The following is a 26,654-nucleotide window of genomic DNA, read 5'->3' as shown; positions in this document are numbered from 1 at the left end:
AATCTTTATACATATTTCTCACAGCTGTGGAAAAACTGCAATTTTTTCCTTAATTCAGGTGTCAAAATTGTCATTTTTGTCTCTATAGTATTTGCCTGAAATAGGACACTGCTGGGACCATTTCTTGTTCCTTATGAGAGCTGCTGATTCTGCCTGTGTTTTTTTTGTCTGATCCAAGTATCAGGGGTTTTAATATATAAAAGAAATTAGAATTTTGGCTTTGTAAAATCCTGGTTTTAGTGTCCTACTGGTTTATATGATTATTTTATCAGCTTCTTAGAGCTTGAAGTCAGGGCCAATTACAAACAGACTTCCTAGATAAAGACATCAAACATTACAAATCTCTTAATAGAAGAGTCAAAATCATTCATTTTGCCTTTCACTCTTCTGATTATCATTGCAGTATTTCCTATGTGTGCTTTTTCCTGCTGATTAATCCTAAATTCTGATGTGTTTGCAAATTAAAGTTTTTTGCTCAGTGTTTTTTTTGTTTGGTTTTTTTTTTTCCATTTTCTCAAGGTCAAATCTCAGCTCTTGTTTTGCAGCCATTTTGTTCAGCTCTTGCTTCTATATTTTTTGTGGTTTTTTATTTTAATTTGAGTTTCAAAGAGATCAATACCCTTTACAAACTTCTGATATTAAACAGTAAGTTAAATGAAATGCATAAATTACAGTTTTCCCACTTGTGTTCCAAGGTAATAGGAGCATGAAATTGTAAAACTATAGAAATACTATAAAAGGGGTGTATTTTTAGATGTAGCATAAGACTGTGCGAGAACAGAGATGCTGATTTCTTTTTTCCCTTTTTTCTAGTAGGAATATAGATTCTCAAAGAAAATGGAAGTTTAAATGGGGACATTTTTCCTGTTGGCACAGGAAGAGTGTTAGCCATATTAACTTTGGATGTATCACGCCTTTAATGTTACCTCCATAATTTTGACTCCTGAGATTTAAAAATTGTAATGGGTATATAATTTTTTTTTTAAAATTCACTTGAACAAATACAATAAAATTGCATCTCACTTTATTTTCATAAACTACCTGTGTTCATACTATATGTTCCAGGGAATTCAACAATGAATCATGTAATCTAGACATTGGGAAATCATTCACATCGGGAAATGTCAATACTGCGTGTTTGTTTTGCCTGAGTTGAAATAAGCTCTGAGTCTCCTAAAAAATTATTACTTGCATTGTATTCTGGACTTCTGTTGTTCCTGTTTTTACACGTGTTTCATAATCATGTTTAGAATGTGAATTTGAATTTTATTTAAGGTTATAAATTGGATTCTGGCTTTTTCTTGGATGTAAAATTAGTTCACGGAAGGGTGTCAGGTTGCATTTTTGCCTTTTCAGCAAAGCTGATGTAAAAAGCTTGCACACATGTTCTCCATGACTGAAAATATAACATGGCAAAATCTTCCTAGAAATTTGAAGATTAGACTGGTTTATTGAGTTTCTTTTTACAGTGTGATATTTCATAGCAAGCTGATGAAGATACTTGAAAACTAATCCTTTAAAACTACTGATGATGTTAATTTAAGTAATAGACTCAATCATGCCACATAAAATATTACTTATTTGAAATATATTTATCCTTGGAACCATTAATGCTTTTCAGAATGTCTTTAGGAAATTACTACTTTTGAAGATCTGAATAATTGAGGAGCCTGTCTGTGATTGCTTTGTGATGTGTGACATCTTTCATGGTGTCTTGATTTAGTTAATGAAGTAACTGATTTCTGTGCCTGGTAGGCATCACTAGATTTGGCAAACACATCCTTTCACTCTCAACTGTGATCATCATTTTTTTCCATCTGAAAGCACTATTTGTCTGAGCAACTTTTACTTGCAAAGAATAGCAATGGGCAAGTGGGAGAGTGTTTTTTAAAGGAAACACGTTTGGAAAAAAAACATAGTATAGTAGAAAGACAATATATTTGCTATTATAAATCCTCCAAGAACACATAAATTACTGATGCAATATTTCTTGGATGTGGCAAATGTTAGAGCTTTATTTATTATTTTAAAAGACCAGAAGCCTATTCATCTTTTTCTAAACATGTTCACTTTTAAAAGAAGATACCTTTAGAAGTTCACACTTACATGCAGGAATTTTTTGTTAAAATAAAAACCTAAAAGGATGGTTATGTAAATTTTCAGAATGTTTGTTGGCAGCATAAAGACTTCGGTGAATGTTTTGGTCCTTCCTGAGGATTTTTAAGAGATGACTGCTGGACTATTCATGTCATTTGTAAAAAAAATTCTTTCATGTTTTCATTGGTCAGATTTTCTCATTTAGTGTTAAATAAAGCTATTTTTATTTTCAGATAACCCCAGATGTGGCTTGTGGAAATGCCAGTTCCAATAGCTCTGCTGGAGGCCGGCTTGTCTCCTTTGAAGTTCCACAGAATACGTCAATAAAGTAAGAATATTCATTCTATGTGATGAAATACAAAAATGCTTTTATTCTCCTTTGACTGGATATTTTAGACAACAGTTTTTCAGGCAGGCAGATCTGTCAGATGGCTAAAGGTCTATGAGAGAATTGCAGACAGACTTCAGGCATCGAGTGGTGCCATCGCAGCGCTTTGCTTGGCATAATTTTCCCCAAGTATTTAATGTTTTAGAAGATGTGAGCGTGTAAGCTGTCTCTGGGCTATCATAATGCAATAGAAATTAGGGCAGATGTGTTGAAGATGTCAGTTTGAAGAAGATATGACATTTCCTTTCTACTTCATGCAGTGAACACTTTTTTACCCCCTTTAATCTCAAGATGAACTTGCTGGTAGAAAATGTTATCGTTGACTATATAAATGCATGTATTTTGTGCATTTTTACTTGATTGCTGGGTTATTGCTTTGGGTGTCATCATCAGCTGTGAAATCTTTGTGTATGTCCTACAAACCACATTTCTTGAAAATTCGAATTTATTCTGTTATTTGCTTTTCAAAGTCTTGCTTTTTCCATCACATGCTTGCTTTGTTACATTTAATTAACAGAACCTGACTTCCTAGAAAGATCTGATTCTGTCAGCTGGGATGAGGCATTTTCGTATTGGAAATTTTATTTTAAATAAAAATCTGCCAACGTAGCTCTCTGGCTCACAGCTTTACTGCAATTTTAGACTTAGATTTTCCCAAAATAGCCTCCTTTTCTCATACTGTCATCTTATCTTTCAGGATCCCAGGTTTCTGTTAAAAAAGGCCATGCTCACAGGAAAAAACAAACCGATGCAAGCAGACAAGCTGCAGACAGTTTGGAGCAGTAACTGTTAAACGTGGGGGTGTCCTACCCTTCCCACAGCACTTTGAATTGTGCTCATTCATGAGCCTTAAGCCTAAGCCAGAAAGAGATCTGTGAGTGTGGATGCTCTGGCTGGCTGGAATCTGAAAGCAAACAAGTGTCTTTTCTTGGAATCAGGAAAAAGCTGGCATTTGTGGATTCTAAAGCTCTATTTAAAATGGAGGGACCCCATTTTAAAGGAGGCTGCAGAGTACATAGTAATTTTTACACTACCTATATTTAGTTGTGTTTTATATCTGCTTAGATTAGGACAGGTCAGGGAAACTATCTTTATTTCATCTTATTTCCTATGGTAAAGGCCCAAGTAACGTATCTGGTTTGATGGCTACCTATGAAAGGTAAATAATTTGAGTTTGATAAGTTTGTTTTGTTTTGATTGTCAGGTGTGATCTAAACTGTGAAACTAGTTTCTATCCTGTTCTAAAATGAGATGGTCAGCAAAGGACTTTTCTTAAAGAGGACCCAAAATACTGTAAAAATTTTTCTTATAATGTCTAGTTGCAACATTTTTTCAACTTGGGTCATGCATGATTACAAAACTTTGTTGTTTTGAAGTCAAATGAAAAATGACAATTTCCTTGTGTTTTGAGCAGGATTGAAATAATTTTATTACAGAAAATTATGGAACAGAACATCTCTAGGTATTTGGAAGTCTGTTTTCAGCAAGAGAAAATTATCAGTTTTTAGCAGTTGGATGTAGTTGTGTTTGAATTTTTGGAGGATTGTTTAAACTCCTTTGGTATTCCTTCTGAGGAAATTAATGCCCAAATATTTGGGAACTTGCCAGAAACATGACAGGTTTTTATTGTTTCTTTGTGGAGGGGAGTAGGAAAAAATATATCCTGAGGGGACAGAAAGAGTGGCTTAGAGTACAGTATATGCACTAGTAAACCCTATATCCAATCTGTCAGTATTCAGGAAGACACCATGGGCTCAGTGACCTTGGGAGCTTTGCATGACTCATTTGATTTAAAAGAATAAACTGTCCCGAATCTTCGATCTGGTGTGTCAGACAAATGGGGATTTCTACAAGGATCTGTCTCCCTGTGTTGAGTGAACATTGAATGTTCTTCAGTAAACAAGAGCCCTGGATGTACTTCAGCTGCAGAAAATGATGGCATTGTAGAAGTAGAATGGAAGTACTACTCAAAAAGGCATAAATACAGAGACTGAATAAGGATCCTTAACTATTACGTGATATTTATGTAAAACTCTTCTTGGGCAGTAAGATGGTGACCTTCAAGTATTGGAAATTGGAACTCTGTATGATTTAATCTGCTGTAACATATACTATTATGCAAATCTTACAGTTGAAGCATTTTTTAATTTTGTGGACATGCTAAAAATCTTCAGGACTTTTCCTGATTCCATGCTTGCTAAATTTAAGATTTTCTTCTTTATTGATAAGCTTTTGTTCTACAGTGATGTATTTCCCAATAACACAAATTTCCCTCAGTGTAAATATTCTCATTATTTCTTTTCTTAGAATAAGGCAAGATGCTACGGCTTCTCTCATTCTGCTATGGAAAGTCACAAGCACTGGATTTAAACAGTGTTCACTCATTGATGGCAGAAGTGTCACTCTTCTCCAGGCACTGGGTGGACTTGTTCTTTCTGAAGAAATGCTTGCACTGGGAAACAACTACTTTATTGGTGAGTAACATGCTTTCTGTTCATCACCTCTCAGTGACAGCCAATGGTTTACCCAGCATTTAGAGGAACAAGAGTAATTCCTTTCATTTAATTGCTGCTGAAAGATCCAGATGGGATATTGGGACCATGTTCTAGACATGGATTCATTCAAACCAGACAAGAGGTACACTGAATTTGTACACAGGTGGCACCATTCAGTTTAAAATGTAGATGGTCATTTTTGCCTGATACCTTTAGATGATGCAAGATATTTTATGTGTTCTATTTTAATAACTGTAAAGCTTTTGGTAAATGCTACAGTATATAACTGTCTGCATGAGGTGTTCCTTTGTCAGGTACTGGGTCATGAGGTACTTTGTGAAGAAGCTTAAGCCTGTACACAGTAAAATTGAAAAAATATATTAGAAGATCAGATTTCCTATTATATTTTAACAATGTTTAATTGCACTACTTTTTTATTTTCTAGTTTTGTCTCTGTGAATGTGAAACCTTAGAAATATACTATTTGTTTCATTGGGCAATTAAATGTTAAGCATCTTTGTGGAAGGAGTGTAATGAAAATAGGCTGATATGTTATTTTTAAGTGGATGGGAAATAATACTGGTTTAATGCAATTTTTATGCATAGATGCAATAGACTTAATTAAATTGAGATTTCTGGGCAGATGTTTTATTATACCAATGACATGAAACCAAAGTCATTGTAATAACAGCATTTATTATTATCTGCTTGAAATGCTGTATATCTTATAATGAACTATAAGCTGCCACAATTGTTATTCAATAACTTATCATGCTAATAAATGTAAAATTAAAAACATTCTGCTGCAGAAATATTGGGACAAAATCCAAGTGTGCAGCTAATATAGAAAATTCCAAATGCAGCTGTAGTGCCTTGTTCTCTCCTTTTTGAGCTATCACTTAACAAAGATACTGCTGAAACGTTGTTAGTATAATAATTTGATTACTGTCAGCAGCAGTTTCTTTCAGTGATGTTTATTTTCTTCAAATTATTTTTCAGTTTTGGGGTTTTTCTATTATTCCAAGATGCTTAGTTTTAACCTTTTTTTTTTTTTCCTTTTAATCTAGTTTTGCATTTAATTTGTCAGGGGAAAAGTTATCCTCATGTATCTTCCTCAGGAATAAATTTTTGCATTTGCCTTGTGGTAGCTAATGTATGATAAAAGCATCCTGAAGACAGGGTAATTTGTAGCTTTTATACACTCGTGAAAGTGCCCAAAGGCACATCTTGGATTATAAGCTCCCAAATAGAGGGCCTGAGTTGCTCTGTGAAGGTTCCACTTGACTGTATACATGGCACAGCACAGGCTATTAATTCAGTTGACTAAAACATATGTTCTGTTGCTCTTTCAGAGTTTGTCTTGTCCTATTTGTCTCTGTGGCTGCCTTTCTGTCACTGGCATTCTTGCTTTAAATTTTTTATTCTGTGTTGGGTAACACGAGGTGAAAAATGTACCTTTTCCTTGATGAATACAAAATGGGGCTTAGTTCATAAAAGTAGATTATTTAATGCAGTACAAGTTTTCTGAGACCTCTTATTTTACTTCCATGTGGCTTTTGATATTTTCTTTGGTCTTTCTTTTTAATTTTCTGATAGTGAAATTCTTTGTAGAATTTTCCAGTTGCTGTAGTGTAATTTGATTTATGTAAAGAACATGAATCATAAATGCATTTGCATGAAGCAGCAGGGAGGCTCCAGTAGTACAGTGAGATGTTCATGAATAGGAGTGTCTGAGTGCTTAGTCAAGATGAGTGAGGTTATAGTGCATTTGAATTTTTATAAATCCTATTTATTTTAGCAAATAGTTGGATTAGCGGTAGTGCTTTTGATAGAAAATGAATATGAAACATTCCTTCTGCATATCTTTCAGTCCTGAGGGGTTGCAACTCTGCACTATCAAATAATCAAGTAATGAGGTAACTCAACTGTTTTCCAGAGTAAATTATTTTATGTGGTCTTAACTTACTTATAGCTTTTCCCAGAATTATTTCTTTTATTAAAACAGTTGAGCAAAAAAAGGGTGAAATATTAAAACAATAAAGACACTGAAACATGAATTTGTTAGTTTAAGAAAGAGAAAACAAAACAGCCTCCGAGTTTCCTTCTCAATTATGTAGAAATATTCTGCTTACTTTCCATCATCAATTTTTGTACAATGAAGTGTCTTGAGTGTAAAACTTAAAAGTAACTCAGTTATTTGTTGTGAAAAATGCTGAATTGTTATCTTAACTGAAATCTGCAATTCTGCCAAGGCTTATAGAAAAATAATTTAATCTTTACTTCAGATATGATCCAGATGTATGGAAGTGGTCTATGAAGTTGACATGACTCACAACTCTTTAGATTTCAGTCATTTAGTTTCCAATAAGATCACATGAATATATTTTTTTCTGATAGACAACTTTCCATATTTTCTTGATATGCATGACAAGCTTATACAAAGGTACAATAAATTAAACTGGGTTATTATATATTAAAAAGCAATAATATTGCATGTGCTTTTATTGGTGCTCTTTAAGATAGAACAATAGGAGGCCACAGAATACTGTAGGATGCTGTAAACATAGAGTCACACAGTAAGACTGTGGACCATGACCATCAATATATTTACTTTTTATACTTTGTCCCTCCTTCCCCTACTTTTTCTGTTTATTCAAATGAGTTTTTAAAGGTTTCTTGTCTTAATTTGTGAGTTCTGTACAATGGCATTTTTTGTTTTCTTTAAAAAAATTTCTAATGAGAACTGTAAAAGAAAAATGGGGGAGGTCTGAGTGATGTTTTTTCCATTTGATTTTTTTTTTTTTTTGGATGTATGTGTCTTTTTGATCTACATCTTGAGTCACTTTTGAGTCACTTCTCACTGTATTGCCTCCAAGGTTTTTTTACTCAGCAAGGTACTTTAATTACCTCTTGCAAATCTTTCTGAATAAGTTATTTACACCAAAGAGAAAACATTTAGGGGAATATTATTTGTTTTGTGTTACCTTGTGGTGACACAAGTTTAAAGTTGTTTAGACAAGATTGAAAAGACACAGAAGTCAGCAGTAATGTGCTGATTTGCTGGTCATGTGGTTCGGGGAACAATGTCTAGAGGTTGAGAAGAATGCTGTTCTGACATCTAAAAATAGACACCTCCAGCACAGTTCTGCTCCCCCCAGAGACAGGACCTGCACTGTATGAGAATGAAGGGGGAGAGTGGAGCACAACTAAAGGAAAAGGAGCAGCCTGTATTCTGTAATGGGATTTATAAAATGGCTGCTGCATCTGCAAACAGTCTTTTGAAGTGCAAGAAAAGAATTATAGTGCTGCAATTATGCAGCATGATTATGTTGTTAAATTACAGCATTTACCCTGTTGAAATAAGCCCCAGTAGATGGCAAAGAGTACTAATTTGAAGACTGGCTTTTACCTTCTGTAACACATTCTTTCCATGCTTTGCTCAGAGTGTTTTTAAAGATTTTTTGTAAGGTTTGATACTATGTGTCAGTCTTCTAAAAAATAATTAATAATGTTTTATTAGGAAGGGTACTTATTAGCCAATGGGAAAAAAAGACCAATATGGCTCATGCTCTGAAGTGAGACTACCCCTGTAAGTATTGACTCACGCAGTAGTTTAGGTGGATTAGGAGCACAGTGAAGCACACTCCATAACCCAAGGTGGATTTTAATGCCAGGTTACTGCCAGACAAAGGTAATCACTAGTTGGTTGGTCCATGGTACAAGCCAGGTGAACTGTTCATCCCTGCTCGTGGTTTGCAACAGAAAAGTTTCATGTGATGCCAAGAGAATTCCAAAGTTTTGTGCCCCTATGCAGGATTTAAAAAAAGAAAAGGAACATTTAACTGAGGGTTTTTCTGAATAGGAAATGTTTTTGATATCTATACAGAAAAATATCTCTTCTGTGGAGCACTATGGATGAGTATCAAGATTTGCCTAAGAGATAGAAAGTGAAGCAGGAGGGAATCAATGATATCTTTAAATAAGGGACCGCAATTAAGGGTTCAACATCTAAAACATTAATTTATGGAAAGTTTTTTACATAGATAGAGCTATAGATTCATACTATTTGTCCCAACGTTCTTTGAAGTTAATGAGTGATTCCCGCATTAACTATTTATCATATTTATAAAACATCTCATTGGTATTTGTTTTAATTCAGGATCTTCATATATGGATGCTAGCAATAATGGTACTAGAACATTTGAAAATGAGTTAACTGCAAAACTTTACCCTGTTAGAGTCACACACCTATTCTTCATTGCAATATATTTTGAGAAATTGAAATCAGATGAAATACATTTTACGAGTCTGAAAAAATGAGATAAGAGTTCCCTGCTGCAGCGTCAGTTTGGGCAGAAGTCTTTCAGACTGAAGTTCTCATGAACACTAATATGTTACAGCTCAGCATCTCTGTGGTGAGTTGAAAGTGCTGCTTGTTATATGTTTTGGGGAGAATCTTAATCCATTCAGTATTGTGCACTTCTCGCTTTCAGGGAATAATATACTGGATTTTGGAACATGGATATATTTTTCTAAACAAGCTTCTTGTGAGCACATAAGATTTACTAAACTGATTAAATAGTAGCTCTCTTGAAAAAATAGTGCACTAAGGTTTTTCTTTAAAAAATAAAAAAGGCCTTGCTGAAGGGCTTTGAAGGACATTTTCAGGCTGTATGGCTACTTCCTCATAAATCCTCTATGACTTTTTGCATGCATCTCTTTTATCCGGGCATGCAATCACATTCTGATTGAAAACTGGAACATTAGCTTTGAGAACACAAATACTGAAAAAACCAAATCCAACATAAAAAAAAAGTATTTTAATGCTTTTATTGTAACACTCGCATTTTAGTTGTTTTGCAGTGATTGTAGACCTTCTGTTTCTTTTACGAGTCAGTTATTTTATCCTGGTATTAAATTAATATACCTGTTCACTCAGGCAACAGTTCTGTGCTTCAGGTGTATCTAAAGATACACCTGTGGCTGAGAGACTTCCAGTCAGTCTGTTCTAATTTCACACAGTTTCCAGTCTACTTGGAAAACTGGTATAGATACACCTGTGTGGCTGCACAGATAGCAGGTTATATTTAACAGTCCAGTTAACAGCTCGTAAACAAAACCACCATAGCTTCTTTTTTCCCTCAGTGAATTTGGAGATTGAGGAATAATTCATAGAATCATAGAATATCCTGAGTTGGAAGGGACCCACCAGGATCAATGATCAAAGTCCAACTCCTGGCCCTGACAAGAGTCACACCTTGAGCCAGAGAGCATCATCCAAACACTTCTTGAACTCTGTCAGGCTCTGTGCTGTGACCACTTCCCTGGGGAGCCTGTTCCAGTGCCCAACCACCCTCTGGGAGAAGAACCTATTCCTAATTTCCAACCCAAACCTCCCCTGACACAACTTCAGGCCATTTTCCTTTTCATACTAATAAAAAATTACATACTATATGATTATTACTTAGTTTTAAGAAGTGTTTATTTGGGGGGTTTGGGCACAGTGTAGAGTGTGAAGCTGGCAGTGCCGACTGTATGCATGCAACCTCTTTCCTTTCTTTCTCCTAACAAGATTAAAAAATGAAATTCTGTTTTCAGGTCTTTATCATGTCTGTTAAGGTATTATTTCTGTTGAATAAAACCTGCTTCTCATCAGCTTTCATGATAAAATGTTGGAAAAATTACTTTTCTGCCTTGGTCTGCCGACTGCTGAAGCTGCAATGATGGGGGCTCTTTCAGAAAAACAGTGAAACAAACACTTAGGTGTTATAGTTTTGCCTTCATTTCCCATAGGTAACATGTTAAAAAGTTTATATATCTATAAATGTAAAAAAAATGCTTGTACATAGCTTGAAACTCCTTGCTTTCTGACTTTGTGCTATATTTAGTTCTTCTATGATGCTGCTTAAAAAGTGACTTCCATGAGGTATTGCTTCATTAGCTTTTCGGCTTATTGTCTGCTTATAAAATGAGATGAAGACATTTATAAGCAAGATTTCTATTTCTCAGATAAGACCTTGCAGATAATAAGGCAGAAGGTTTAACATTTATATGAAATAATATTTTTATCCGAATAGAAAATAAATCCTCCAGCACAGTCTTTAAATTATAGTGGTTATTTTCGTCACAGCAAACAAAACATGATGTAGACCAGGTATGTAATCTGTTTTTATCCAATATGCCCAGCATTTTAGATCAATACAACATAACTACCTGTTTTAAACTATACTTATCAAGTATTTCAGAACTATTTCCTTAAATGAAATTGGTAGCTGTACAAATTCACTTGAAAATGGATGCTCTAGCATCTTTCTGGTGAAATGAATACTGATGCCATTCAAATGCCAGCACCTATAAGGCAGCTTGCTTGAATTCCACAAAACTTTTTAAAGCTTTGCTTAAAAAGGAAAACTAATGCTTGGCTTCTCAAACACAAGAGATCTGTTACTTTTTAATAAGTGTGTGAACAATATGGTTCTATGTCAGAAAGTATAATATTTTCCTGTCCAAAATGCTTTCTGCCTTTCTAGTGCAATGAAGTATTTTCTTTCCTATCTCTGCCCTGAGGATTTATTTACTTTTTTGATCCTCTTTGGTTATTTAATGAATCTCCTTGCAAGGCCTCATCATGCATTAACAAGAGGTCACCACTAGTATGACTGCAGCGATATTGAATAGACAAAATGAAACAGTGCAAAAATATTATGTGAAAAATAAATAATCTAGAGCTATGTTTTGAAACAAGTCAGTCTTTTCTAGCTCTTTTTATCTGGATGTAGAATTTCAGATTAGGAGGCAAGTTGTAACTGGGGCTTGGGGTTGTTGTGTTTTGTGTTGTTACCTACCTTTAAAACACACATGCATTTCCATCAAAAGAAAGCAGTTTACTGTGTCTTGAAATTGTTTTCACTTAAACAAAAAATTAAATAGGACAATTCTATTTCATAATAGGAGATGTGCGAACTGAATTCAGTGAGAGCCACGTAATCAAGTTACTCCAGCTTTAACAAGTGGCTCTGTGTCAGCAGAGCATCTGTGTGAGCTCCCAGCCCATGGCATATGTGCAGTCATTTGACTTAACCCTCTTTCACTGTGGACTAAATTAAATCTCCCTGCCCTGCACGTGGTTGGAGTGTTCCGGCAGCTCTGCTGCTCGGCCCATGTGCAGGAACGTCCGCGTGCGTGACCCTTTTGTGCACGTCAGCCTCGCTGGTGGGGGCCTTTGGTGACAACTCCTCCAGCTCCTGGGGTTCTCATTTTTAAGTGTGTAGTTTGCCTGGAAGTCTGCCTATTGTCTGCAGTATTCAGCACTGTGCTCAGCTGAACATTTCCCTGGGGTTCTGGGCATAAGAGCTAACCTTGCAGAAAATGGCCTTTTGGTAAACAATAGCAGCAGCAGCAGAACAGTGAACAGCAAAAAGAGTGCAATGAAGTGTTAATTTCAATGATTTTTTAAAAAAGATGGTCTTATAAAGCAAAAAATGAAGTGTTCACTTGAAATCCAAACCATTCTGAAGAATGCTGTAGGCCTCTATAAGAAAGGGTATCAAGAAGTGGTATCTATAAATACGATGTCCTTCATGATCAAGTTGCATGTACCTCATCCCGTATGTAAGTAGATGTAAACATTAGACTATTTACGTTGTATTATCTTTTAAGCTAGCATTTAAATAATTTTTACTCTTTAGAGTAATCTTTAATTGGGAAAGTATCAAAATTAATTTTTATTCACTGCTACTTCTAGCAAGTAACAGTGGGAAATTATTTTTCTGGTCCATCTTTGAAGGTTCATCTGCTCACATTTGTAAAGCTTGGTGAAAGGTATTTACCTTTTGTTTGTTTATTTAATTTTAAGATTTCTCATTCTTCGAGTATGACTTTTGTGGCCAGTCATGATATTGATGTTCAGTTGATCCCATGGTTGTTTGCACTGTGGGATCTTGGACAGACTGCTTAACCTGACCTGTGAAATAAGGACACCAATGCACAATTGGTGCATTATGCAATGTACCAATGTGAGGACAATGAGGGGTGCATTTTAATAAGGCTTGTAAACTGCTTTGAGATCTTCAGCTAGTAGTGTAACATACTGTAAAGTGTATTTAAAAGTAGGACTGCCACTCATAAAGCCTCTAAGTTGAGGTCACTATAGATATATCTAAGTGATACCTCTAAGTCACTACAGATATACCCCTGCCAACCTTGCCATCCCATCTTCCACAGCTCCCCTTATTGCAGCCCCAGCTACGTCATTTGTATTCCACCACATTCAACTGCTTTTATGAGGCGTGATATCAGAGATTCTGGTGGTCTACATTTATGCCCAAATTAGTTCACTGCCAGCTTGACAGCATTGTTGAAATGCTGACAAATTAGCATACAATGGGAAATTGTGATACAGGAAATCTTTTAGAAGACTAGTCTTGTCACCCTTTTTTGGGCTTTCACCAGCATTTTGGACTGTAAGCAGAGTCCTTGAGGCTGTGGCAGAAGGTCACACTCTAAGCTGTCACATCTCCTTCATAGGCAGTATGAAAGTGGTTTTGTAAATGTAAGTGTGCTCTTGCTGGCTAACTATTTCATAGTTCCGTTGTGGGTTTTGGTCCAGTAAAGCTATTAAGTTGGGTAATTGTTTAAGTAACAACAAAATTCGGAAATTGCTATTTGTTATAGAGGAAATGTAATGGAACGTGTGCTTGTTGATTTTTCTATGCTGAGTGAATTCAATTGGTTTGCTCAGTTCATAAATATATTTAAACTGCCAGTCCTGCAAAACTGAGCTCCAGCTTGAAAGTCCAGCTGTGTGCTGTTTCTTCCCAACATTTTGGTAATAATTTTCTGACACCCAAATTTTGCTTTCTGTTACAGCACTGTAACACTATCATTGTCAATCTGCCTCTGGTAGAATTGCAGTAATGTTACTGAGAATGTAACTTCACCAGCAACTCGCTTACCTTCAAGTATGCCTGAGAGGAAAGTATATGTTTTATTTTAGGAGCCCAGGCTGAGTTTTCAATGTTGATAGCAAAGGAAGAAAGCATATCTATTTTTAAACTGATTATTGTAACTATGGTATCAATTTGGAGAAGAAAAAAAATGCGATAAGAAGGTTTTCAGTCATTTATCAACAATCAGAAAAAATTCTTTAAATTGCTGTTTCACGTGAACTTTTGAAAAATAAGATAGTTGAAACAGGTCTTGAACCGATTCTCACTAAAATATATATAGACTTTCAGAAGCAATATCTCCAATAAAGCACAGTAAGCATGCTGATCTATGTAGAGTTTGGGAGAGTTGTACCACCTATAAATAGTGCTATTTGTGGACAAAATAGCAATCTTGTTATTGCAGCTGTATTTTTGTATCCCCAGATGCTGTGTTGCCTAGCAGCATCATTAGAGAATGATCTCAGATGTTCGGTGTGGTGCTGATGGCACTGAAGTACTGCATCAAAAACTGAGAATGGCATTGATTACCTGTGTCTCATTTCTTGTTTTCTGCTTATGTATGATAATCATCCTGAGCAGACAAGGAAGGGATTCCTGACCCGTTTTCCAAATTCTGTAGAACAGTGTTTGTGTCAGGGCTCTGAGAGTACTGGTAGACCTTAACGACCCTGAGTTTTAGGGTCATGGAAAAGGTGATAACTATTTATCCATTTGTAACTCAAAAGCAGGTCTCTACTACTTCAACTTGTAAAGGTAAATTTTCAGAATCAAGTGCATCATGAGCACATCTTGTTATGCTTTTTCATTTGTTAGGTTTCTAAAAGGAGTTGAATGTGACTTCCATGAACAAGTGAAGGATTGAGCTTGCTTAGATTTGCTCAATGAATAACTATTTGACATTGTGATATGCAGTGCCATAAGAGAGGAAAATTGGTTTAGTTGGTTAAAATCAATTTACTACTTGATCCCTAGAATCAAAAAGGCACTGAAGCTTGGTGAGGATTAGTATAGACTCCTGTTTTCATAGTAATTTTCATAGTTTTGAATGGTAGCCATATGATGCATGGACAGTGTGAGTGTTATGGACATGAAATAATCTTTGGATAAAACTTGGACATAAAACATTTTAGAAGAAAGAACTAGAATTCAGGTATCCTTTGGTTTTTTTCTTTTTTTCTGGTGATTGCTGCAATCAAAATACAGTTCTCTTTCTTTTCTAGCTTCCTTTCTTTAAAGTATTATGTCTGCAAAGTTCAATGGCCACAAAAGGTTGAGCATATTGACCACTCTCGTTTAGCTTGCTGGATAACATCTTCTCCTGTGATGTGAGAGATATGGTCAAACAGAAAATTCTTCTTGACTCTTTAGGTTAATTCTGTGGCTTTACATCATCTGTGGATGAACTGTCCTGTAGCTTCTATCCTGGACCACTGAAGCTTATAAACTATGGTTCAATATGCTCTGATGACAGCAGTGTTGTTTCTAGAAGCTGAAATCTGGTCTGGAAGTATTATAGCTTCATTATGTCACTACATAACTTGAACTGAAGATGTGGTGCAGGCACACCAAATACTGCTTCTTTGCTCCTGAAAGACTGATAGTGTCTGGTTTTCTCCCATTTGAATATATCCCAGTTTCCCATTTTCCAAACAATGAATAGCTGACTGTACTGTGCACCTTATTCTGGGGCCCTTTTTTGTTTTCCTACGCATTTAGACTTATCAATGCCCTTGGTGCCAGGGCTGTATCCTGTATAGGGAAACTGCAGGCACCTGGTGTCTTTGAGAACTTCACTGCTTTGCAAAATGTTGAAGTTGGCTACTGACCCCAAAAGCTTTTGGTGTGGGAAGGTGTTGAGAGAGAAAAAGAGAACAGATGGAAACTGATAGACATCCCACTGCTGTCTCATTTCCTTAGGAAACCAGGCTAAAAATAAGTTGAAAACTTCAGGACTGATACTTCATTGTGAGTGAGTGCCCAATCCCCTTGGCAGTCATTCTCACTCATCCAAGAAACCTCTAGGTGGACTGAAAGACCTATATTTTTGCAAACTGGAACTTTAATGTAGGGAACTAAAATGATAATCTATTATTTCGGCCACAGGTGAGTATCTGTTGGAATACATGTGTTCACTGTGTGGAATACAGAGAAATACATTTGAGCCAATAGCAAAAGGCAAGTGTTTGTGTGTGTCTGAGTGTCAGGTACACACTAAGAGTTAGTTAACCATTTGTAGTGAAGTGTTATGCCTTTCATTACTGTTATGTGCAATAAGATAATGATCTTAGTTGGTGGTCTGTTAGCTTCAGTCTTCCTTTGGCTGTCCAATATGGACCAGCTTGCTGACCTGGGTCTGCTGTGCTTAGAAGGAAGACATTGTTCAGAAATGCGAAGAAGCAAATCAATTTGTGTAGTCCAGAAAGTGCAAGCAGTGGCAATCTGAACAGCATGATATGACCTTGCTGAAAGCACCTGGACATAATGATGACACCTGTCATCTTTGGTTTTGACTTTATTCCTTCTTTTTCATTCTTAACTTTCTTGATGTGAGTGAAACAGAGCATATGTATTTGGTGCTCCTAGACACAAGTAGGTGAAACTACCAGGGAGGGATGAGCTGTAGTGTATTTTACCACACATACTGCCAGTGAAATCGTGCAGGCATTTCTCAGACTATCAAATGTGTGTGCACAAAGCCTGCAAACGCCTCCTCTGCAATCTAAATGACTATTCATGTCATATTATGATTTATTAGACTTTAGAATTGTTTCCCTAACATTACTGTAAATAGCTCAACCCCGAATTCTGCAACTGAAAATGCTTCGATGTCATTATGTTTTAACTAGCTTTAGAAAACCAGCAAGGTTGAACTGAACAAAATTACCTTTTGATATAAACTGCTGTAATGTTTTTCTCCAGACCTTAGATGAAGGTAGCTGTAAATATGCCTCTGAAATTATTCTCCTACCTAGAAGTTAAAAATAGAACTTAAAACTCACTCTAGTTCAGTTGCTGTTATGGGAATTGGGGAAGGAATTAATTGAAGTGCTATGACCTGAGTTAAGCAGGGAATTATATTTAGGTAGTCAGACAAGCTTCTCTTAGCCTTAAAATCTAGAGATCTCCAAAAGTTGTATGCAAGTTCTGTAGAGTGAAAATAAATATCCATGTTTGTATTTTTCTAGTATTTGGAAATCAGGTGAGATAATTGGAAATTACAGGAAAATATGTGGCGTTCCAGTGAGAATAATGCTTTTTTCAGTGATTTGCCAAAGGGCTTTTGATACCAAAATAGTAACAGGATTCAAAGTACAAAGAAGGTTGATTTAATATTTCTTTAGGGAACTGTCCTGAAGAATATGTAACAATCTGCTTCAGACAAGCAAATGTGAACCCAAAGACATTTCCTAAATACCACATTCTTCCAAGCATTCACGTATAATTGCAGGACTGCCAGTGACAATCACATTCAGTTGTTAAAGAAAATAATTCTGGCTGCATCTTTGAACAGATGGGTAAAAATAGGGTATATATTGAGGCCAGAATAAATTGGCTAGCTCTGGAGAGGTCATCAGATTACAATAATCTTCACTAGCAAAAACAGACCATTAGACATTTGGAACCATACCCAAAACATCCTTTTTTTTTTTTTTTTAATCTGATCCCTTAAAATATTTAGCTAACTTGTAAAGGCTACACTCAAGCTGGTGGTGTATATGTTGGACATGAGATTTTCCTGTTTGAAGACAGGGTTTAGGGATTGTAGACAACTAATTGTTGAAAGAAGGCAGCGTTTCAAAAAGTGAAATCTAAAAATGAAGGACAAAGAATGGAAGTCTTCCATATGATTTTCTATGGAATTTGTAGAATTAGTCATGCTTGACACTTCTGTATGCAGAATGTAAGTAATGCTTAGCAGCTGTTCTGAAGGAAAATTCACTTGATGTTCTAAGTGTTCCACAAAACTTTTGTTTATTCCTGTTCATAATAAATGTTTTGTTGTACTATTTTTTTTTTTGCTTGACTAAATGTTGTGCTATTTCCAGTCTATAATGCAAGAAACTAGACTGCATCATGGAAGCTCCTTAGAGGTTTAGGCTGTAAGTGGATTTTAGAATTTAAAGTAGAAAATGTTAGAAAAAAAATTCTATGTCATACACTTCTTGCATCTATTTACTGTGATTCTTTTTAAAAAATAAGAATATTTAAAAAAAATCAATTTTTTTGCTTAAATTCTCCCTGTATTAATTTCTAAAGAAAAGAATAATGCTGCAATGGTTCTATATCTGTAACGTTCCATACTGGTACTACACTCAAATAGCCTTTGGAATCTACCTACACTAAGGATAGTGGAGCCAAATTTAACAATTTATGGAAGGATCTTTGGTGGATTTTTTTATGCATGTATTCTGCATACAGTATATACACTGTACCAAACTCACACATTTTATATCAATGCACATTTATTCTACCACAAGCTCCCCAAACAAAACAGCCACACGTGGAAGGGCTGTAACCCAGGAGTTTAATCCCTGTGCTGGAACAATGCAGTTCGAGCACAAGTGAAGTACAGGAGCAGAGTCTATATGTTTTGAAAAGAACTCTGACTTAATTGTGTATGTCATGGGCTGTGTATGTGCCATATTTTATTTTTCCTGCTGTCCTTTATTTTATTTTCCAGATATCTCTGTTAGAAATGTGGGTGATAGTGATGTCGTTAAGCTCCAGTGTGTTTTAATAGCTTCCAACCAACAGGGTTTATAATTCCATGCAATTACAGGTGCTAGCCAGAGATTTATGAATTTCCCTCTTCTTTGTCAAATGTTCCCATTTTCATGTAGTGTTCATCTCTACCTGCTATATCACCTTATAGAGAAATCAGATCAGACATTCAATAATACTTGCATTCAATAACACACAAAGAAATGCTGTCAAGTTGTGTATGTATATTTTTGCAAACTTCATAAAAAATAGAGACAAAGGGATTCTGCATCTTTAACCAATGTAATGAATCTGTGTACTTTTGAGCTCTGAAGTAACTTTTATGAATTCATTTAAACACATTCCTCCGCAAAATTTGATTTTGATGTTCCTTGTCATTAGAAAACTTAAAAATATATTTTTTTACATATCAAAAAGATAGCAGGCATAAGCATTTGATTATTTGAGACCTAAAAAATGATTGCAGATCAGAGCTCTGGAAGTAGATCTGTTTCACCATCCTGCCTTTCTTTTATTAATCAATATAACGAGCGTTTGTCTCCAAACTGTGTTCTTGTTTATATTTACACGCATTGAATTCAGATAGGTGTGTGTTAAGTGGGAGCAATGCTGTTCTTGGTTGACAGTTTATTTCAAATCAGTTTTTTCTGCTTGTCTAGCTGTAGAGCATTAATATGTATCGGTGTTTTTGTCACGTAGTAAGAATAGTTTCTTTTTTTTTTTAAAGGTTTTTTGAACGATTCAGTTACCAAGTGCATTGTGGCTCTACGCTTGACCGTGGTAGTGAAAGTCAGTACCTGCCTGCCTGTGGGAAGCCATTCAGAGAACTTGCAGTGCTCGGGGAAAGGAAAATGTATCACCAAACCAGATGAGGTAAGGGGAACTTATCGAGACCTTCCTGCAGTGTGGCAACTCCACGATACTATAAACAGTCCTCTGAGTGTGTGCATGCCTTGCTGCTGTGTCACAGCCTTCTAAAACTCACAGGTGTTACTGGATAACAACCATATATTTATTGCCTATACCTAGAAATGAAGCACTTGAAGTAAGAAAATAACAGATATGAGATGCAAAGTTTCTTACCCTTCCTGGCAGTAAAAGCAATTATTCTGATCAGGTATAAGGTAATTTGTACTGCATCCTGCCACTACCTAAGAATGTTTCTTTATGAGAAAAGGCCCATGTGGTGGACACTTGGGATATCCAATCTCCAGACCAATGTGTTCCAGTTTAAGTCTTCAACCTTGTTTTGGTCTTAGGTGTGATTTAATTTAGTGCTTATCTCTACACATCTTAATAACTGGTCACTCAGAATACACTGGTCAGTGCAATGGAATTATCTGAGCATAATTATGAGAAGAAACAGAACTGAGTAATTTGGTATTGCTTGAGAGTTTTCCTGTACATCTTTCTCTTTTACATAATACTACATTGAGAGATTACAATGCCATTCCACTGACCACTGTGGATTTTTTATGTGGTCAAGTAATATGAGAAAATAAGAACCAAATCTGTTAAATTTACATTCTCTGTTTTGCTTTTACAAAACCAGACTGGCCTTCTGTGACTTAGATCCTGTATGCTCTGTTACCTTCTATACATGTTATTTTTTATTTCATGGATTAAAAGTCATTTACAGCACAAATATGCGCAGTTAATCTTTGGTTTTATTAATATTCATTTGGGAGATAAAAGCAATAGTAACTGTTGAGTAAATATTAACAGCTGTGAGCCTGCTCTGAGCACAGAAAATTTGGCATATTTAGTGAATTCACTTTTAGTTCATCTGCTACCATTTTCTGGTTTAAATTCTCAATAAGCATGTTTGATAGAAAAAGGGTGTTTTGAATTGTAACAACAATAATTAAATTGCTACAGTAATCTGTATATACAAGGCAGTGCTAACATCTGGAATAATTGTCTGTTTTATTTCTAAAAATGAATTTTATAAAATGCTGGAGGTAATGTGTGACCATAATTATTGCAAGATGCATTTAGAAATAAGTGCTACTCTGCTATACCAGCTGGCTGGTATCCAAATAAATTATTCATTCAGATACAGGGTTCTGTTTCATAGTCCAGTCTAGTTTTTCTGCTTTACTGTATTTATAATTTTTATTTTATAAATTTGGCATCTTGAACTTCACTTATGTAAATAATATGTTCAAATTTACTGTGTATAACATCATATCAAAATTTAGTCTTTTTTCATTTTTTGTCAATTTGAGAGTTAAAGCCTTTACTAAAAAACCTTGTTTTGTATATTTTCATGTTGTTTGTCCATTTTTACGACTAATTTTTTCTCTTGTTGCGTGTCATATGTCACAAAATAAAAATAAGTTATTTCCTGTATCTATGCAGAAGAATTAACACTTTTCTGCGTTAAGGAAAATGCATATATGGCCTTTAATAATTATCCATGTGTTATAAATATTTAAGAAATGGTAAGTAAAGTAAAATTTTCTTTAAAAGGAAAGACAGATTGACTTCATGACGAGAAAGAGAAGGAATTTTTTCACTCAGAAAAAGATAAATCAGTGTTTATATGTCCCTACTTGTAATCTTGGCGCTGAAAAATTTATGTGTTAAATCTGGAATAGTTAGTTATAAATGAGCCCCGCCTTGTGCACATGTGGTATGTTGTTTTCCCTGGCAAATGAATAGAAAAATTTAGGACTGTTCTTATATTTCCACTTTTCTTTCTCTGAATCTATTAACAGGAAAGTTTACTGAGGCAGTGTTTTGGATGTAACATGCACTAGGCTGTAGTTGACCGACTCTGTCCCTGTGGGACACAGAAACCATGTTGAAGTCCATTTCTGGAGAGGTGTCTATCAATTAATGGCAGTCAGAGATCTGCAATTAGCAGGAATCTCAATATCTCTAAGGACAAAGTAATATATAAAAATTAATGTAAATATATTTGTATGAATAAATTTTTTTTTTTTAGAAATGCAATTTCTTCTATTTTCACATGTTACAAACTGCTCCTGAGTTTTCTAGAACTTGAACAAATGAGGAATGTCCCCAGTGATCCTCTCGAGTGCCATCAAACCTGTGCCAGGTAGCCTGCTGGGCTCACTAAAACCTCAGATACAGTGACCAAAATGTACATAATTTATGTCCAGCCTCCTACTTCAGGGAGAATAAAACTGCTGTGTTGTCTCTTTGTCCATGGTGTTTGTTTAGATCTGTGAGATTTCTTTGCTCCTCAGCCTATTAAGTTGCATAAGAGAATTTATTCTCAGCTGAGAAACTGATTCATGCCCAGCATAAGGTAAAAATAGAAGGTGCGTATTTCATTCAGCAGAATGGTTTTGCCTTTGTTTAACTCAAACTATGTGAGATATACCCTAAAATATCTCCATGATTTCCCTAACGACGGAGCAAGCAACTGCCAAAATTACACGCTTGACATGTACGACCATTGTGTTGGTTTCCCAGGACACAGTTCTTTTTGCAGAACTTAAACTTTAATTTTCTTTAAGTTTACAGCAAGTCCTTTGTGATTTGCTGTTTGTTTTTATCTGTAATTCATTCTGTTTTGCACAATCTAGTCTTGCAGGATGCAAAGCAACTTCTTAGAAGAATGGATAAAAGACCTAATACCATGAACAAGCTCAGAGCTCTGCTGGCTGTAGTCATTGCTCCCAGTGCCAAGAAGATTTATGGTTGTCTTTGGGGCTTTATGTACTTCATAGTTTTATTTCAAATCTAGTTTAATGTAGAAGAATGTAGGAACACATCTGCTTAATGGGAAATTTGAATGTAATTAACAGTCTGCAGTGGTATGAGCACAGTGGCAAACTGTTATCTATGGAGTGCATACAACTGTAAACAAATGAATTCTGGTCTAACCTGGGAGTCTTGGACAGTTTTTACTCATTCCTTACTGATACATAACTTGGCTTCTACTCAGCTAGATACTTTTTATAGACTGTGGATATGAAAAGCAAACTTTTAATGCAGAGTTTCTTTTTCAATTACTGTTGCTTTTGAAAGTAACATAAAATCCACCACTTTGAACAAAGTTCTGTGAGGTTTTGCTGAGTCCAAGTGATGCCTTTTCCTTGCTTTGTATGAACTTTGTACCTCTGCCTTCCTGCCATGCTTGCCATTTGTCCACAAGAGGGAAGCAGGAATGTGTCAAAAGTACAACACTGGTCTTGGCATCATCACAATATAAATACAACTTTCAGATTCGTATACTCAGCCTTACACCAGAGTAAGTTGTTCTCAAACCAGTTAGGTGTTAAAGGGAGAGAAAAATATTTGTATTAACACAAAGAAGAGAGATTTGTCTGGTGTGAATTTCTGACTTCATGTAGGATTTTGAAGTGAACTTTACCCATCTATTCGTTTTGAATGCCACAGCTTTATTTATCTATGGGGATAAAGTTGTTTCTTTCACAGATTGCTCTGTTCCATAACTTCAGCTCTCCCATGTAAAATATGGAAGAGCTGACTGTGTAAAAATGAGATTTTATTGCTAGATTTAGAACCCATGAGATTTACACAAAAATAACTGGCCTCTGCTGGCACAGAGAAATAACATATTGAAATGAATAGCAATGGATTCCATCTCTTCTCTGGGAACTAGAAGCTTTGGGGTAGATATATTTAATTATAATTTGTAAAAAGGCAAATTATAAGAAACCCTAATGTATACCTGAAGGCAAGCTGCCCTGCATATGGACTTATTTTCCGAAGTCCAATATATTCCTGAATACAAAGTATGTAATTATCATACAGCAATGTTTTGCTCAAATATTATAGCAACTCACTGGGAGTTGTAATAAATACTGAAAGTCTTTCTCAGCAAGAGAAAGCATAGACATAAATTTTATTCTTGTCCTCTTAACAGTTTCTTTACTATAGTAAAAAAAAAGTACTTATTAAATGCTTACTTAAAATAGGGAAAACATTACTATATTCCAACTACATTTATAATGTGATACAGCTTGCATAATATCAGATTTTAAGAAATTTATTTTGTTGCCATCCAAAATGATATATTATAGATTTGCACTCGCTTAATCAAGTAAAATACACAGGTGAACTGTTTATAGATAGTAGATGGTTTAGGAGTTCTTAGATAGTGACATTAATACTGCTGGTGTGGCAATGTGGCGCTGCTTCTTGACTTAGTTTTCCTCAAATATGCTAGTACATGTTAGCTATTCAGGGAAACAGCAATAGTATCAGTTGGGGGAAGTGACAATAACACCTAATCTTCTCTATAGAATAACTTGTCAGCACCTCAGAACTGTTACCTGTCATTAGACATTTCAGTTTGAAGTGTTACAATGCTTTTCTTTTGCAGCTTTCAAAACCCATTTTGTTAACTACTCTTTATGGTAAATTGATGCCTGTATGAAACTCTTAGAGTGATATCAATATTATCTGAGCTTTTCTTAACTTCCTGTTTAATCAATATTGTTGAAGCAGTGGCTGATTGTTGCACTGTTTAAATGTATTAATATTTATATTGCTGTAACAGGATGTTAGTGCAGGCAGAGCCGGGCTGCTTGTGTCTCTGTAGACAGCTCACATGAATTATCTTTAAAGTAAGTTACTGTACTATGGGAGTACAATAATTTTGATTCTGTTTTGCTTGCCTGACTTTCTGTTGAACTGCAGCCTTGTTTGGAAACCTGTCATTTCTAATATGTGAGATATTCAGAGCTATTTTGTGAAGAGGCTTGGGTAAATTCCAGAACATTTATAGATTGTACTCTTTGTACACTTAGCAAGGACTTCTTGCACTCCTGATAAATAACATGCCCATCATTTTAAGTTTTAGAGATGTATCATATTGATCCTTGTATAACTCTACCAGTGAGGTATTTGTAAGGAAGATTGAAATCTGGGGTTTACTGTGTAAAGTTTTTTATTTGTGTGAAGATGATTATTTTCTACTTAAACCACAGATGTTTATTCATATGAAGCAAACACGAGTAAAAAATAGGAGACCTCCTCTTTTTGTTTCTACTTCCATGCACATTTGCATTACAATGTCTGTGCATGGGACAGCTGCGTTCCAGCCGTAATGATCTGGCTTTGAAACGTGAGAGTGAGTGATGTTGCCATCTAGTGTTTATTGAGCAAATTCAGATAGATATTTAACCTAAATCTATACTACAGATGAGATAACTTACCTTGCTTCCTTTCTTTGAACCTTCCTTGGCAATGTTAGTGATGTAAAGTTTTTTTAAATCTAATTTTAATTATATTATTACTAAAAATGTCATATCATGCCTTCTGTAGGTATTTTAAACCTTTAGCAGGGGTAGTGGTCTTGTTTTTTTGTTAAGCAGCAGGGTTTGGAAAAAGTAGTGAATACATTGGGAAGAAGACATATTTTAACAAAATTGAAGGGGTTGTTACTGCTGAAGCACCACTGAAGTGACCCCCTGGGAGCCAGTCCTGCCCTTCCCTTGAAGGGTGCATGTTTGTAGTAGGATTTTTTTGCAGTAAATCTGCACATTACTTATCCTGACAGTTATTTCAGCCTATAAACCTAGTTTCTGGAATGGAAGAAAAAATTTATAGTGATTTAGGTATTATGGATCTGATCCCAACCTCCTTGTCTGGATGAAATGACCCGACATCATTAAAAATTTTAGCTGACGAATTAGTGCAGGTTTAGTATTTGATGTATCTATGGCAGCTGTTGTTGTTATAAACAGGAAACCCAAACATCTATGTTCAGTAGGGTATTAAATGAAAACATAATCTTTGAAAATATATTGGGAAGGACATATCTGTTTGTTTTTTAGGCAACATTTTTCTGTGAGTGTGAAGATGCTTATAAGGGTTCCCTGTGTGAAGAATTTGATGCTTGTCAGAGCCAGCCCTGTCAGAACAACGCGACCTGCACCGACGTGGCCCAGAAACACGACAGGAACAATTTCACCTGCAGCTGCCTGCCTGGTAGGTTTTGTGTTACACTTTGAATAATGCATTTCTGCTTGGACAGCCAGGGCACATGTTTTGCCGAGCAGTGAACTGTGCAACTTCAGATACCGGGAAAGATGGAAAATACAACAACATTGAGGGCAGTTTTCAAAAGGCTGTGAAAGATTCTTCATCTAAAAAACACCATTGAAAGCACATGTCTAAACCATAACCTAATGACTGAATTGTTCATAACCAATAGAACTTTAACTATTAAGAAAACATAAGCAAAATTTTGTTTACATCAGCTTTTTCCTAATCAGATTTTTTTTCAGTTTTCAGATTTTAAGTATATATTAAAACTAGCTGTTGAATAAACATACTTTCATTGTAACCAGTAAACTCTTTCTGTATGCTGCACCAATCAAATGGGAGAAAATTCTCTCTATGTGATGCAGTTCTTGGACCATTCCTCAGAATTAACTTAGATTTTGAAAGCTTTAAAAAAATTCATAAAATAAACTGAGTAGTTCGTGGGTTTGCTTAATGAACAAGTGTCTGATTTATCTGAAGTTATTTTAAGAGTTTGCTTTAAAAATTGGATCAAATTATTATTGACATCTTCACTGAAATTAAAATTAAACTAAAAGGGATGGTCATATGCTGGAGGGTAAATTAGAGATACATGTTATTGGAAAAAAACCTTACTAAATGGCTGTTATAGAAAAGTCTTCTATCTGAACTTTATATTTCAAAGCCATTTGTTTGCTTTTATTGAAATAATTGCCCTGGAAATTGTTTTACATCAAGTACTGTTAGGTTAAATATCTATTTTCAAATTTCCTACCTCAGCAGACATGCAATAGTGATTCTAAAAAACCCTGCCTGAATTCCATGAAGTCAAAATTTTTATTGGAATGTAATTTTAATAGAAAATATTTTTCAAATACTTCAAAATTATTGGTTGTAGGTGCATAAGAAAAAAAAAAGTGGAATATTTATGATAATTCTGATGTTTTAGTTCTAAAACCTAAGATGTTTCCACTTGGATATCTTCATATTTTCAGGTTGTACAATTAAGTTTTGCAGAGTAACATAAATATACTT

The 26,654-nt window shown here is 35.3% G+C and overlaps 1 protein-coding gene across 1 annotated transcript in view; it reads left to right on the top strand.

The window, feature by feature from the left end:
* Positions 1-26,654, top strand: part of DNER (delta/notch like EGF repeat containing) — a 73,254-nt gene that overhangs the window by 9,746 nt on the left and 36,854 nt on the right. The window contains exons 3-6 of the mRNA XM_039384949.1: positions 2,331-2,425; positions 4,793-4,959; positions 19,378-19,523; positions 25,430-25,583. Of these exons, the coding sequence (XP_039240883.1) occupies positions 2,331-2,425; positions 4,793-4,959; positions 19,378-19,523; positions 25,430-25,583 (562 nt within the window). The remainder of the gene's footprint in view (positions 1-2,330; positions 2,426-4,792; positions 4,960-19,377; positions 19,524-25,429; positions 25,584-26,654) is intronic.

Source organism: Pipra filicauda, unplaced genomic scaffold (assembly GCF_003945595.2).
Source record: "Pipra filicauda isolate LSUMZ 115617 unplaced genomic scaffold, ASM394559v2 scaffold387_size670060_pilon, whole genome shotgun sequence".
NCBI lineage: Eukaryota > Metazoa > Chordata > Aves > Passeriformes > Pipridae > Pipra > Pipra filicauda.
Note: the sequence above shows the minus strand (reverse complement) of the source record. Positions and strands in the feature narration are given on the sequence as shown.